At 43.4% G+C, this 16,740-nt stretch overlaps 1 protein-coding gene across 2 annotated transcripts in view; it reads right to left on the minus strand.

The window, feature by feature from the left end:
- Nucleotides 1-16,740, minus strand: part of alk (ALK receptor tyrosine kinase) — a 265,070-nt gene that overhangs the window by 58,098 nt on the left and 190,232 nt on the right. For both annotated transcript variants that reach the window (XM_062557175.1, XM_062557174.1), the window contains exon 5: nucleotides 7,278-7,411. In XM_062557175.1, coding sequence (XP_062413159.1) covers nucleotides 7,278-7,411 — 134 coding nt within the window. The remainder of the gene's footprint in view (nucleotides 1-7,277; nucleotides 7,412-16,740) is intronic.

The following is a 16,740-nucleotide window of genomic DNA, read 5'->3' on the forward strand; positions in this document are numbered from 1 at the left end:
ATTATCCTGCACATTAGATTGAATATAATTATCTTCTGACTGCTTTAGCGAGCTTCTGACTCATCAGTGTGGAGGGAAAGCATTGTGAACAGAGCATATACTGGGGCAGCTGATTAGTTTAATGAGGAGCTCATTTCCACATTCACTTAAGTATTGTAAAGAAAAATCCCCTCAATTCAACGCAGGCCAACTGGCTTCTGTCCGGATAATACATGCAGCTGGCAGGTAGCATTAAAGCAGCAACAGTGTGATTCTCCGGCCATGCTAACAGGTCCGTGAGGATTTGACTCAGCACCGCCGAGTCAATTCTTTGAATGCAAATACAAATGCTAAGCAAGGCTCGGTGTTCATTACTACACTTTCAATTAAGACTATGATGCACATACAACTCCAGGAAAAAAAGGCGTTGTAAATAAATGCGGCAGTAATGGTGAGTGAGGACAGATGGAAAAAGGAGTAACAGTCTGCTCATGAGGAGGTCACAGTGGATGGATGGGTCAAACCCACACAAGCCAGTGCTGCCCATGTCCCATTTCAAACTGTAACTTCCTCACTGAGGTAACGGAGCTTTAAAGCTGTTTCAACCTGACCCACAGGCTTTCCTATACCTAACCAATTATCCAACACTACAGGGGCAAATGCAGGCGCATTGATCCCTTGTGCTGCTGGCCAGTCGGAGGAGAGCGCTCAAAAAAGAACACAACCACTTATCATGAATTTATGTTGAACAAGAACTGGTCTACTTTCTTGATTTATAGTGGAAGCACTATAAATGCTAATTAGCACTGAACACAAAGTAAAACCGGTCAGATCAACCCATCTTTAGCAGATTTCATGGAAATGTATCCAACAATTGTTGAAATACTTCACTCAAAACAACAAATATAGAACTCCTGCTGGAGGAAAGGTTTGGAGATCTCGAAAGTCATTCAGACTCAATCTCTGTGGAGCTTATTCATAAAATATCATGACAATCCATTTAACACCGACCAACATGCCCATCCCCAGAGCCTAGGCTAGAAATGACGGGGTCAATGTGACTGAACACAGAAATCAAATAGTTCTGACTTGATGAACATCTTGATACAGCTACATAACCAAGAATCAGGACAGCAAGAATGGAAATGTAGTGGTGAGCGCCTTGAAACACACACAAAGGATGGGTAATCCAATTGTGTGTTATATACTTTGGTATCTTCCTATTGAATCACTAAAGTATCACGTGCTGACTTTTATTACCTTCTGCCGCACACCAACTTGTTTATGTAAAAACACCCTGTTATCGACTTGGCACAGAGAGCAGCTTTGACATCAAAGCGTCTGTCCCGCAGAGGTGAGCAGCTGTGGAGAAACGGTGGCCTCCGCTCAGTCCCATCACTATCAAACCGGAGGGCTTGGATTCCTCAGTGACAACTTTTCCTTGATGTTTCTCAGTTAGATTACAGACGGAGCAGTACATTTAAGGTTTACAATATGTAATTGATATCTTCATCTCAGACAGTAATAACTATGAGTTTTACTCCTCCATTAGCACAAGCCTTTTGTTAATGATGGCTTTGTTGACATCCCTGACTTAACGATTACCTCAACAGGCGTGGGTAAATGCCACAGGCCATTTTCTACGGATATAAAATCTCTAAGCGTTGTTGAAGTCCGCACCAGCCATAGATCGAAGTCAGTAAAGGTCATAGAACAGTTAGTGAGTCTTCTCTAGAGCTCGAGACAGAGTCCATGAAATATCTCTCTCCTGCAGACTTCAGCATGCAACACAGTAAAGCCTGTCATTTGAGGTGACTCAATGGCCAGAATAAGTTCTTGTGCCGCTGCACAAATATGCCCTCTGCAGCATTAAAATGAGATTTAGGATTGCTGTATCTTAATGACCGACTTTTCTTCAACGGTGCTTAGTCCATAATATCCAGAAATGTCCTCCTTCCTGCCAGGTCAGGGTTGATTTAGACATCTGTTCCATTTGGTATATGTATGCTGGGAACACTCTACTTGGTGCCCTGGGCCATTCAACACTTGCTCAATATCTTAAAATGAAACTGCCTGTGTAGATTGTCTTGGACAGGTGCCTGCAACAAAAAGCCAGTTTGTAGCCAGTTTGTGTGGAGGGGCCCACCGATTGGAGGTGGGACGTGGTGAAGACATGGACAGGGGCATGTCTCGGCAGGTTATGTCTTCCATCAGCCACAAATATCCATCAAATCACCTCCGAATGAATATGGCAGGCAGATGAAGTTATGACTGCCCCCAAGGCTCCTGAAGTACTTATCTTCTTATACTTGTAAAATGAGATGCCGTTCCATTGCCTTAATCCAGACCAACAGGCAGAAAATAAAATCCACATCAGAGCTAATCCAATGTAAAGAAAGAGTATATGGTGAGCTGTGTAAAAATGGCCAATGCTCAACAGACCTGAATGTCTGCATTGTTGTGAGTGTGGTGGAACTGCTAATGAATAAGTTTGAATGGATTGTAGAGTCCCCGTAGTGTTAAAGGATCCACATTGGTGCGTTACACCACTAACCAGTGTTGAGTGGTCATTTAAAGCCAGTGGGCTGATATACAACTAAAAGATGGAACAGAGCTCTCTCTTTAAGTCTGGTTAAGTCTGATAAATGTACTGGGAGACTAAATCTCAACCAGTTACGTTGAGCGTCCCAATAATGTCTCTTTTGATTATGAAGAGGTTCTAGAGCAGGTCAGCCAATAGGCCTGAGCTCCTCAACCACCAATTGGTTCCAGGCCGCACCAAAGAAAGGATCTTTTTTTTTGTCATTTGCGCATAGCTAGTCGCCCACCAGCGGACCGAGAGGGCGCAACTCCACCCCCCCTCCACCTTTCACCCCGTCGGTCTACGACTACAACCCCCCCGTCGGCCGGTTATTTCGTTGTGTTTAAAAACCACACCGTCAAGACCGGCCCACAAAATATTGTCTAACATGAAAACGGTCTGTGAGGCCAAAAAGGTTGGGGACCCCTGGTCAAGGCAGTCCTGCTATTGATTGTATCGCATGGGTGATGGGAGCTAACGGAAAACTTGCTAATCGCTAAAAACGTGCTAATCAGAGATCCTTGCTTAATAACAAACACATTTCATTTCATTCAAATGCATCCCTGGCTCACTTCCATGTAAGGTAATGGTGGGATGCTGTGCTCAGGGTGATGGCCGGTGTTGGGTTTCCTCCACTCAGCGTTTGCCATTGAGGCCAAAAAGTTCCATTTTGATCTCATCTGACGAGCACCTTTGTCCACATGTTTGCTGTGTGTCCCTCATGGCTTGTGGCAAAGTCCAAAAGGGATTCTTTCTGGTTTACTTTCAATGGCGGCTTTCTTCTTGCCACTCTTCCATAAACGCCGGATTTGTGGAGCACACTGCTGATAGATTCTGCCCCTTTAGCTGTGGATCCTCGTCCTCCAGCGTTACCATGGGCCTCTTGGTGGCTTCCCTCATTAATGTTCTCCTTGTCCGGCTGGTCAGTTTGGGTGGACGGCCTTCTCGTGATTAAGTTTGATTCTGCTACTGAAGGCAAAGCAGAATATCATTAAAAGTGCGAATCTAGTATATGGGCACTGCAGGAGGTAAATCCTAGGCGGCAAGACCCCAAGAGCCCTGTACAGGATGTGTTTCCCATCGGACAATCCCACCTTGGGCTCACGACGAGGACTGACCTGATGCACACCTGCTCAACATTATTCAGTCTGCACACGTGCACAGCGAGGGACTCATGAGCAGCGGCGGAGCTTATGACTCTTCACAAGAGAGACGAGGAACCTTATACTCTATAACCCTCCCTCATGGGGCCACCGCATCACCTTGTGACATCCCTCAACTTTTATTAAGTTTCTCCAATTTTTGACATCCTTTTGACCTCATAAATGTGATCTCACACTGCTCTGACAGTCAGTCTTTTTTTCAAATTTGTGTTCAGTTAAAAGCTTATGTGGGATACGTTCAGCATATTTAAAGGCGAGTTTCAGAACCACACTATGGTACCGATTGGCTTATTTCCCCCCCTCCCCTTCACCCATCCATCCACATTGCAGACACTGCGCCCGTCCACCAGCTGCCTCCAAACCCATTTCCTTCATTGCTTTCAGAGGGCCGCGCATGATTGATGGCCCCGGCGCCCCCCCCCCGTGCTGCTGTGTATCCACCTGCAAAGTATAGACTCGCCGTAACGCTCCATTACAGGCCTGCTGCGGCGGAGGTGTAATGGTTAAGGCAATGGGCCGTTGAAGCGAAGGTCACTGGTTCAAATTCCCACGTGGTTTGCCGCAGCCTTGTCTTGGCTACATGTCCAATCCGAGGGGAAAAAAATGAACTGTGACAGCTTTGATAAAAGTGCACAAATGCGAATGTGCTCTGCAACGGACAAACCTTGTTGTAATGTGCAAACGCAAATGTGACCTTCTGCCTTGCCACAGCGCCATCACGGAGGCAAAGTCAAATCTGCTATTGACACAATCTGGTAATGAGCTTGCCAGTCATCTTGCTAGTGTCTGTTTACTCCCAGGATGAGATGCTGGAGGGGGTTGAGTTTATCATTGGAAGGTTTGCCACGCTTGAATTATTACGATGTCTTTGCAGCTGCGCTACAACTGCCAAAAAAAAAGTAGTAGCAATAAGCGGGATGGTAGCTTCCTGCGTGTGAGGGGGGACGAGCTCCAGAGATAGGCACACGACCACACAAGTCACTTTAGGGGCAAACAAATTGTATTGCTTGTTGGCCCTGTGACTGATGAGTTAATTAAAGCAGAAGGGTTTGGAGAAAGAAGTCGGACACCGCTCCTTTTATTTATCCCGTATTGACTTTATCTCCTTGCACTTGACTGGCTTGAGTAATCGCCGCCTTTCTGCTCCACAAAACAACTAAGAGGGAGGCAATGGCCGCTGTGAAATCTCCAATTCAGTGTTGAAGATAACAATTACAGGTTGAATTTTAATGAAGATTCAGCTGAAAGTAAGTTGGAGATATTGTGTCTTGTGACAACAATTAGTCTGAAATGAAAATACTGATGGGTATTTTCAGCAGTTTTCCTCTCTGTCACCGATCTGAGAAGCAGTACTAACTTACTGCAGATTGTCTGCAGAAAAACGTTGCGCACAGCAGCACAGAGAAAAAGGCAGAAGACCAAGTGTCTACAGACCTGTTGCTCTGTGTTAAGGCAAGTAGGGAAAGTAATTTGAGCCCAGGTGCTGGAAGGGGGATGGGGGTGGGGGGTGGTTAAGAACACCTCACAATGTGGCAGTGCCACGCGGCGAGCATGGCGAGACGCGTGGAGGACTTAGTGGATAGTGGGGGTGGAGCAGGGGGCCCAGGTGGTGCCTGCAGCAGAGGGCAGCACGTCTGCGTCCTGTTATTCTCCCGACCTGTGTCTTGTTTCCTGGACGACGGAAACACGGTGCAGCAGCCATCAAGAGCAATTAGACACTGCTCAAACCTGTTTGCTTTCTCAATGTTTATCAGTTGAATTCTATTCTGTATTTCTTTTGCACTTTAATTTCAGGGATTTAGTTGTAAAATAGCAGAGATGATAGCAGGATTTAAAGTTTTATGCAGGGTTGAGTCAGTCGAAGAAATCTGAAATGAGTTTTTTAACATCTCTCTTTTACAAATTTGCCAACCAAATCCAGATAATGTAATGGGGGTCAGGTGGTCAGGCTGATTTGTTGCCTCTTTGGGCCAGCTGTGATAAAATGATGAATTTTTCCGTTTGACTCATTCCTCCCACCTGACCTCCTGAGTCCAAACAGCCCATTTCCACTGAAAATGTCCTTGTTGAGCTATTGCTCCTTCTTCATCTGAGTCAAATATTGACTGAGCATATATGACACAGGCTCACAAAAACTCAATAAGAGGCCTGTTACCATGACGATCTGTGCAGTTTTAAAATGTGCAGGTCAAAAAAGATCTGTCTAAAATTGTACAATGCCGATATGTCTATTTATTGTATTTCTAAGATATCTATTTAATTAAGCTCAATACCGTCCTGTTTTGAAATACCCTTTGTAGCTTCCAGAGGCAATATTGAATCACCCGTGCAAACCCAGGCAACATTTTATCGTCCTAAAATGCAATCAGTGCAGCTGCTTGTTGTTCGTTATAATTCCTTCAGCAGGCGCAATAAGGCAGGTAATGATACCAGGGTAACTAAAGATAATTGAAGACTAAGCAGCTTCTACACGAGTACAGCTATAAGGTACTTGTTCTTTACTCGAGGATCTTTATACTCAAACACTTTAAGTGTTTGGGTACTTACTTGTGTACTTTTACGGTTTGCATTTTTGAAGTTTTAACCTGCAAATGTTCGTTGGATTATCACTTGATAAACAGTCTGTCTCTTCTGTCTCCTTTTGAACATGTTAATGTTAATACTAAAACTTGTTTTACTTCATTTTTAAAAGTTGGATTTTAACCGTTAACTGAATATTAATACGTTTTTAATTAAAAAAAGGACGTGCGTACTGCCTCCATCACTGTTATTGCAAAACTAGTTTCAGAAAAAGTAGTTTTCCTCAGTGCACCGTTTTCTATAAATGTAGGAATCTTTTTCAGCAGTGCTGCCAATTTAAGATTTCATTTAGTGTGCTCCTGGAGGGGCACTTTTCTCGGCCATCCTTTACTTTTTAATTCCCTTTTATGTGAGCTCAGCAGACTAACGTGGTTTAGTAAACAAGTCGGGTAAAAATTTTTACGGAAGCTTGAAATGAAGCATCTTCAGACTACATTTAACCAAATGCAGATATCGGCATACTGCATACAAAATAATGACAAGCCATCGGATTCTTTTTTTAAAAATATATTATATACCATATCCACTCCACTTAAACGCCACCTACTTGGAAACAAGGGTGTTGTCCATATTTCCTCGGTAACGCACAATTGAAATGTTGAGGTGAGTTGCTCTGCAGCGAGCTCGGAGGAATTGTGATCATTCATACTAATCAAATCGATGATTTTTATTTCAGTCTTGCAGTCGACCAATTACACTGCTCAACATGGTGCAAGCAAGTTTTAAAAAGGAAATCACATAATTAATTCAAATCCATCCAAGTGTTAATTACTCTTTGAAATGGAAAATGTGACAAACTAAACTTTTTCTTCATATTTTATATTCATATTTTCTTGAGATCAATACTCATTTCTAGTGTTTTGAACAGGTCAGTTTAAAAAATAATACATTCAACAACATCATCAGTAGACACATAAAAGTACTAACGCGGCATCTTCATTTCTAAACGGAACAACGCGGCTGGGCCAACTTACCCATGGTGCAGTTGGTGGTGAAGTGGGGCTCGATGGTGGCCGTGTCATCCTGCACAATGCGCTGGTCGTAGCTGGCGGACACCCGGAAGGGTGACCCCGCGTGCGGCCCCAGGGTGAGGTGGACCACCGCCCAGCTGCCAAAGAGAGAAAGCAGGAGTAGGATCAGTACAAGCAGCAGGCACCCGTATGCGCTGCGGGGGTCCGGGGTTAGGGTGGCCTGGGCCGTCCGCGCGTGCTCCACCCGAGGGCCCGGCGCCCCGGAGGAGGGACGGGCCAGAGCTTCGGCGGAAGCCGTCATTGTAGCTTCAAGGTTTCCCTCCATTCGTGGAAGTTGCAATTCTTCCTTTCACCCCTCCCCCACGCTCCCTTGGTCTAATGGGGGCCGTCGGATGCGAGGTGGTGCCTCACTTGACAGCTTGTGGCTGCGGTGGAGTCAGACTGCAATTTGAAGGCATGGCCGCGGCCGCTGTGCAGTCGAGAGACACACTCGGGTCAAGTTGCTGTGTGTTGGTGAGCCGCAGCGCAGACTGCTGCACTCCCTCAACCAGCGGCAGGCTTCATGTAGCTTAACCGTCCCAAATTCTATTACGCAAATTGTGCTGTTTTCTCTTTGGCTCCGAGCTCATCAACAATCTGCCTCCCTCTCTGCCACTCTCCCCTCCCACCGCCTCCTGGCCATCCCTTCGCTTTTAGAGACATGGCAAAGGAACGACTTCCCTGACGACACGACCCACAACATGGCTGATGATTAAAGTGCTGAAGGAGACACTTACTAACATGGTGTGTGCGTGAAGTAGTAGCTCAGGCACTGTTGCACGCTGTAGCAAAAGTTTGATTCGCCATTTGAAATCTGCCATCCATGATACAGGCGGTTTGAAAAGACATCCACATCTCTGAAAAATAACATACCCACAGATAAATTTAGCATACTCAATACGCAATAAAGCTCAGTTTCATTGCGTTCATCAATTTCTGCTTCTTAGCAGATGTTTTTAGCAATAAATAGAGCTCAGGTAAACCCACTGATAAAAGCCCTTCAACCCTTCTAACAGCCAGCGGGGGATGACTCCTCTGGATGCAATACCAATATCCATAAAGGTTTATGAGAAGGTGACCCCACTCAATTATCTCTGTAAAACATTCGGTCCATGTTTTTATGGTCTCAAATGTTCGCTGCGAGTCTTTTTCAATACAGAATGATATTCATTATGATTATGTCTGAGGGGTTTGCTGTTATTTTCTTTTCTGGCAATGACATTACACACGAGCCCTACTTTTAAAGGAAACTGCACAGTGTCACAGGGTTGATTCTGTGCTTTGTTTGGGTAGCGTTGTGTTAGTAAGAGAACAGCAAACACACATTTGCCAATGCACACACGAACAGGCACCGAGCTTTTGTGATTTCCCCAATGTCTGTGCTCAGGCTTTGCATTACTATCTCTGCCAGCTTCCCTTCTGATGTGTTTCCACTTTGTTTAATGATATGTTGGCTTTCCTCTATTCGTCCGCGCCTTTACCCGGACACCGCTCAGAGTGGAGGGAGGCGATGACCAGATGGGAAGTGATGTTAAGGCACTGCAGCACAGAGTGGAGCATGCTCCCTGCCGGATCCCATAATAGAAAGGAAACACAGCCCCAGCTAAGGGCTGCCACTGTCTCTTTGATTATCATGAAATGCTTTGCTGACTGTGTCATATGCATTTGGTCCTCCTGAATTCCCTTATTGGCTCAGCTGAAGGTCTGCTAAATGAGCACTGTGCATGATGGAAATGTGTGCTGCTTTCTTTGTTCTTCTACACACTCTATGCATATATAAAGGATTTTGTTTGGGAAGTAGGTCTAAGTTGCTAGGTATATACGGTGAAAGTATGAAGGGTCAATCCGCCGAGAGATGCATACAGGAACTGTACATCTGAAACAGTGGTTCTCAACCTTTTTTTAACGATGTACCTCCTAAACAATATTTCTTTCAGCCGATGACCCCCCTAACAGAAAAAAATAACAATTTTTAAAAGGACTTTTGAATGGATGTTTATGTTAAAGTTCTCACGTACCCCCTGGAGTGCCTTCACCTACCCGAAGCGCTACATGCACCCCAATTTAACCACTGCATAACTGCTCTAAAAGATGTTATGTTGTGATATCAGTTTTTCATTCTTCAGTGTCTTTACACAGTTAAATCCTGACATCAGGGACACAAATGTGGAAGACTGCAAATGCCGAACAATCAGCGACGACCAGGATTACTCGGGGAAAAAGCGGGTATTTCGCTTCATTCGCGCCTGAAAGGGGGCGAGACTTATCTCCGTTTTTTTCTATTGAGAAGGTTTCTTTTTCCGCTATCCACCATGGCAATAAATAAACACAATGCGTGCTCCTTATTTGTCGTATGAATTGAAAAAGGTTTTCTTGCCACTGACCATGGGAAATTTTATGACAAGTATTGAAATTAGATGGGACACTAGGAAGCTCAGTCGGGCTACGGCGTAGCGCCGCCGTTTTATAAAGTGCGGCTGTTTTGCTTGACTGGGTTCGAATCCAGGTTGTGGCGATCTTTTAATAAATGTATGTTTTATGTATTTCTTCATACGTGGCAGTGATGTAGTGCTCACTTATACAATAATAATCGGTGCATTGGATATGGGATGCATTTTGAACATTTTCAGCAATATGTTTGCGAATGAGTGACCAATCAGGTGACCGAGACCGACAACATCTGCCGCTGTCGGGGGAAAACAAACAGGCACGCGTAGCCAAACCAGTAGGTTCAAAAACCAGTAGGCACGTAACACCGGCGCTTCCAGCGCTGCTTCAGGCTGACCAGCAGCCGGTTTAATGTTGTCTCGGCTCGGATCCACCAGCGTCACTCGGTTAGACACAAACTAACTTGCAGGCGTTCTGTGTTTCTCCGGAGCGGCTGTTTCATAAAGTGTGTTCACGCTGTGACAGCAGGACGGCGGTGATGACGAGCGGAGCATCTTAACTCTGATTGGCTTTCGCGTCTTTCGAGCTGCCCGTTTAAAATCCGCCTCATTCGAGAGCAGACGTCTGTGCATTGACTTTGCGTGGAATCTACTCGCGAGAAAACACGCTTCGCTTTTGATGTGAACGCACCATTACAGAGATGTGTCCAAGAACGGGCGAAAACTGGTTTGAATTCAGAGTATTCGTTTTTGAATAAAAGGGATTTATTGGTTATTTCTTTTACATTTAAGCTTGTAAAGTTGTTTAAAAAGAACCACAAATACAATTAAAAACCAATAAAGGGACATGACACATACCCTTTAAACCGAGATAAATATGGATGAAAGGGCTTCAAATTCAACTAGAAAATTGTTATGCTGAACAAATGAGAAAAGCTAAAGTGAATTTAAAAAAAATACAGAAATAGAACTACTGAAATTAATTTCAAAACATTGCTGAAAATACAGAAATGACAAAAGATTTTAAGATTTTAAAAATGTATTTTCAGTAGTAATATTAGTAGTAGTACTGGTAGTACTAGCAGTATAATTAGAATTAGTAGTTTTTAGTATCAATAGCAGTAGAAAAGCTAGAGAGTTTGGCCTAGACTGCCCGAGGATGTTGGAATATACAAATACAAGTACAGTATAGCTTGCAATCCATTGAGATTTCTTTTGTTGTTTTGAAACACAACGATCAAACCACCACCACCACTTAAAGTAAATCTATAATTATAAGCACTTCATTTTCATTCAACCTAAGTTGTAAAAGGATGGTATCGCACCTCTGACTCACATTGTGGGAAGTGCATATTTGTGAGCATTAGCTAGATAACCGCAGATCTGTAATATAAAAGAGAGAGAAATGCGGACAGAGAAGAGGGAAAACGATGGCTTGACTACCTACCTTAAGTCATCTGTTCATGTCTGTGCCACGAAGGAAAGCGGAGGCTAGCCACAAAGGCATGCAACATTTTCTCTTGGCAGTTTTAGCCACCTGTCAGCCGTCCTGTTATTGCTAGTGCAATGCTAGCTAGCGCCATGTGAGCGTCATGTTAGCAAGCGCCATACTAGCGAGCGTCATGTTAGCAAGCGCCATGTTAGCGAGCGCCATGCTAGCGCTGTGCATGTGTATGTGGTGGCTGCCCACGTGCGTCTGTGTCCGACTGCGTAGCGGAGAGAGAGAGTGCAAATATGACCATCATTCGAGAGGAGTAACAGTGTTATCCAAGGAGCTCGTGCTTGGAATGAAAGAGTCTTAATGTTCTGTGGTGAAATGGACGGAGGTGCACAGCATCCAATCTAAAATTATCAATGTTAACCTGATATCTCTCTCCATCTCTACTGTAAAACTGAACACTGCGTTGCTCTCATGTTTCATCACGCTATGTCTGCTCTGGCGCTCTTACGAGTGATTAAGTGAGCAGCGGCTCAGAGCAGAGCTTCCACAGCACATCACTCAAACATTTAAACCTAATTAGTGGTATTCCATGCAAAGCACAGCGCTCCTAATAGAAATAAATAAATTGAATGGGAAATACTCATTGCTAATCCAAATGTGGATGTAGAGCTGGGCAATATGTCCACAAATTCATTAATATCCGGGTATTTTGTATGATTCTGTCGGTTTTATGGCATTAATTGACGCTGTAAACCACCGGCGGCCACTTGGACAGCGGTTTGTGTGGCGTGTCGTACAGAGTCGAACAGAGGCATCGACAGTGGCTAGTTGGTGCATCTCTGGTCTCTCGTTGTTACTGCTTCATCGCTCTTTTCCGTGGTTATTTCAAATCACCTGACCTTTGGTCAGACTGCTGTTTGGTAAAAGCTCCTCCCATGACGGGAATGTTTTTTTTTTTTGCACCTGTGAGAAACAAAACAGCTCAAGCCAACTCATCTTTGCTGCAAATTGACAATTCTCTTTTCATAATGCTATTCATCTGCTCCCTTAATGCGCAGCTCTGGTTAATGTAGCGCTTTTAATTTTCATTGGGAGTGTGTGTTTGTTTTCACTTGTTTGTGAACATGTAGGATGCATATATCCTAATCACATTAGGGCGTATTTGTCTGCTGGGATCTGGTTTGCATTATCTTGGAACCTCATCCATCAATACTAACAATGCTGTGAGGCTGTTTTGGACACATAGTCAGAGTTAAGCTAGTGCAAGACAGGAAGACTAACGATATAGCTCGCCTCACCAGTGTGTTTGTGCGTGTTCAGCCTTCCAGCCTTCTTGCAAGCTTTCTATTCCTCACATTCACATGTTAGCATTAACAATTAGAGAAACAGGTTTTATTTATGGTTAGGGGAGGAATTGAGTTCATTTAAAGTCCTCATATGTGTTCTAAAATTATGTATGTGTGTTTGGGTGTGTGAGACATTTGCAAAACCTTTTCTATGCATCACTTGTGAAAATGATGACCAACCTAGAAAATGAAAGCAAAGATAAAACATTTCTTAATAGAAAATAATGAATATATTTAGAAGAACTGTTGTTGGTGTTGCCTTGTGCAGTTATTGATCTTCAGCTATGAGCTCAGCAGATTGAGGAGGGATGTAAAGATACGGACAGGAAGTGGTTCTTTATTAATTTACTACATGCATATCAGGGTTCAGTGCAAGTTGTTGCCATACAACCTAAGATTCATTTTGTAGTCCACAAATAACTGTGGTACTCCAACATTAGTTAACACAGACTTACCATGGCCCTGCCCTGAGATTTCCATCACATCTAGTTGTGGTTGGTTAGTTTTTCCACTGTTTTAAGTGGCGAAAACCATTACAAATGGCAAAAGATGAATCGAAGGAAGAATTAAAGCAAAAGAAAAAGTAAAAAGAAGATTTAAGTGGAGTTAAACGTTAAGTGGGGCGTTGTTTTTCTAAAATTGTTTATGTTTGCATATTCCTTTGTGAATACAAACATGACATCATGTCTCTAGAATTCATCTAAATGTAACCCGATTAAGGTTCATATTTCTCGTGTACTCACCTTGGATGAAACAAAATGTTCGAAAACAGCAATAAATGCCATCACAGAGACATCAAACATGGTGAGCTAGCGATTAGTTCAAAATCATAACAAATTTGTAAAATGCCAGAGCTAATTAGTTTCTGATGTGGCTGCAGGAATTTGCCAAAATAAAATCAAAAATAATCTCAGAAGGACACATCAGTGTCCCATAGCTAAAAGAAGAACAACAAATCTTTGGAAATTTCCAAAATGCCCTCAAAAAACACCCACGGCTGACAAAACCCTCCAGCCATAATGTGTGTGGTATAGCCATAACCCTTACATCTTCAAGCCTATTGCATCAAATTAAAATAACCTCTCGTACATACCTGCAGTTAGACTGCAGGAATGGGAGAAAAAGGAAATTGCTTTCCATGTTAATGACTGTTTGACCATTGCCATTGGTTTTGATCACACGACCGTTTTTAAATCAAAGTGGGTTTTCAATGGGGGTGGAGGATGAAATTGTTGATGCTTTGTTCTACTCTGTGGGGAGAGGAGGTCGGGGGGGGGGGGGGGGGGGGGGGGGGTGGCGAGTGGCGCTGTCCAGATCTGCTGCTGAATCAGATCTCTCCTTATTAAGCCGCATTGATTTTGACTGTCAAACTGTGTAATGCACAACAGACGTAAGCCAGTATGTCGACAGAAGTGCAGATTGCATTCAACCCCCTGACGTGGCCTGGCTGAATGAATGCCACTTCTCCAAACTAAACACGACGCATTTGAATGCTATCTGATGAAGGCAAAATCTGTTCCACCATAATTCAGAGGGTAGATGAGGTAAACTGGATCGACTTGTATAGGCATTTGGCAGAATCCAGTGTTTGTTCAGCCAAAATGGATTAAACAAAAAATTAAAAATAAAAATTCCTTAAGCTGGGCCAAACTGATTAAAAAAAAAAGGAAACATTTAGGAAAACCAGTTTTGTGCCATCAATGCCATGCCTCACAGGCAATGAATAACAAAGCAATTTTCTTATTAACAGTTTGATCATAATTAACCGGGGGGAGAGTAGTCAACAGTAGTCGTGAGGCTTTTACATGATTTTGAGGACCAAAACTCTTACTGCACTCAAGGTAAGCATTACATTTTGTATATTCATATGAGTCACACCTGAATACGGTTATCTGACGCTTTTGCACCAAGCTAATTATTCTGTAACTCAAAAACGGCAAGAGAAAATTAAAGAGGATGAAAGCAACCCCCGACCAAATAAACAAACCCAGATGAAAGAAAAAAAGAGTCAACCAGGGATTCGTGCCAGTGTGTCGATTTCACACGCCCTCAAAACACACACAAAAACAAGTTCTGTGTGAACAAAGAGCGAGTGGGTAACTGCCAGTGGTGATGGGGAGCGACGACCCCTCCATTACAATAAACACGCTAACTATATATTTGTTTCACAGTAACTACAGTGTTTCCCCTGCCATTATATGGAGAGCCGCCCCCCCCCCCCCCCCCCCCCCCCCGCCATGAACAGAAATGCGCTGTTATTATCTTATTCACATGACTCTTTATCGCAGCATTCAACAAGGATAAATGGATTGGGTGGGAAAAAATCACCTAATCTGATTGGTTCATAGCCGGGATAAAATAAATCACATAACACCTCTCTAATGTCTACTTCCTTTATCACGTCATGTGACCACTTTCTCCAGCTTGGTACAGAGGAGGATCTAAAAATGGTGACCAGAATATGCAAGCAGGCAGGAAGGCATCAGATACACACTCAGCACAGCCTCTGCAGCGCCAAGGTTCAGACACGATTTCAAGAGACATTAGAGCCAAACGTGTGGAGCCTGTGCAGAACCACTGGCAACCAAACTCAGGACGGAGGAGTACACCACCACCTAACAAATAAAAGCAGTCGCGGTCCAGGCAGTTGTCAAAGTCGTCCTATTGAAACTGGTTATGGTTGAACTTAAAAGGGAATTTACAAATACAAGCAAGAACTCACACTTTGATTATATCAGAGGTGAGCTTGAATATTTTCAATACAGCCTGATAAGTCCCTATCCATCAGCTAAGGTGGTAACCCAATGGTGAAGTATTGCGATAAGTATGCATAAGTATGACAGAGTGTGTGGAGACATTCCAACTAAAGAACGCCTACTTGTTCAGACCCCATTCATTTATTAAAGTGGCCGGACTGAGCACTCAATGCTTTTCACTCCTGTTCAAATCTGGCATGAGAAGGTACAAGCAACATTCTGGGGAGAATAATCTTTAGAAGGTGTTGAAAAAAACCAATCCCAATTTTTCATGTTGCTATTGACTGAAATGCAACCTCCCCAGTACAGGAAGTATAATACTGGCTTTAATTGGAATGCTTAACTTGCATTTTAGTTTGATATTCTGCTCCACATTAAAAAGGTCAAGCTGATGTTGTATTGGCCATCGGGACTTTCAGAGGAATTAGGAAAATGAACAGCGAAGGCCATGTCCAGATGTGGACATGAATGACCTTCATGTCTCAGTATTAGAAGCACATGATGGCAATGCATCAAGCGAATGACAGTTCTATGACAAAACCCATTTTGTAAGCTTGAGCGAGCAGGTTTGAATAAACTGTCTACGCTGGATATATATAGAATAAGGCCAAGGGCGGCGCACAGACATGCGTTCATTCATTTTGCTACACTATATTGTTGTTTAAAAGTCTTGATTATTGAAACAACCACGTCATATACCAGAATGCACTTGTTGACATCGTGGGGGGAGACAACAAACAACAAACTGAAGCCTTGAGTAGATTATCGCCTGTAGCTGATCTGTTTACATCAACAATGCCTGGTGTTGAACTTTCAATGTTGATGTGACGACCAATTTACTAGTGCATTGTTTTGTTGCTGCTGTGTGGCCTCTTCCTGCTGTGGGTTGGGTTGAATAAGCAAAGGAATGCTCTGCTTTTTTTGTTTGTCTCCACTGTGTAGCAGGTTGCAGCCCTTTAAAAACAATATATATATATAGTAAATAAAGCTCCTAAAATAGTACATCATATAGAAATTGTTTGTTTTGATGTTGATGTTAGTGCTACATCATTGCTGATCACTAGGAATAGTTTATTAGTTTTACTTCCTTAAGTAGCATGCTCTCAAACCCTAGAACCATGAGGCCAGAAGTAAGCTAACTGGCTGATCAATATGCTGTTTTAAGGCGATCAAATAGTTTTGTGTTTTTGATGTATTAGGCTAGGCCCAAAACTAGATCATTGAGACTGACGTTTAATGAGAAGTAATGACAAGCGATGATGAACTATGGTCACTGCTTATTGTTCCAGGGCCTCCCAAAGAACCCGGAACACAGCATGTGACAACGACACAGAAATACACAGCAGCCCCGTTGACTTAAACCCCCCCCCCTGCTGGTCCCAGTATTCCTACTTACACTGAGTGCAATCGAAGCATGGTCACACATCAGCAGCTCACAAACAGCCGACAGTGCGAGTATTGCCCAGTGCTCCAGTGGACCATCAGAGGAGTACAACA

Source organism: Pungitius pungitius, chromosome 14 (assembly GCF_949316345.1).
Source record: "Pungitius pungitius chromosome 14, fPunPun2.1, whole genome shotgun sequence".
Classification (NCBI taxonomy): domain Eukaryota; kingdom Metazoa; phylum Chordata; class Actinopteri; order Perciformes; family Gasterosteidae; genus Pungitius; species Pungitius pungitius.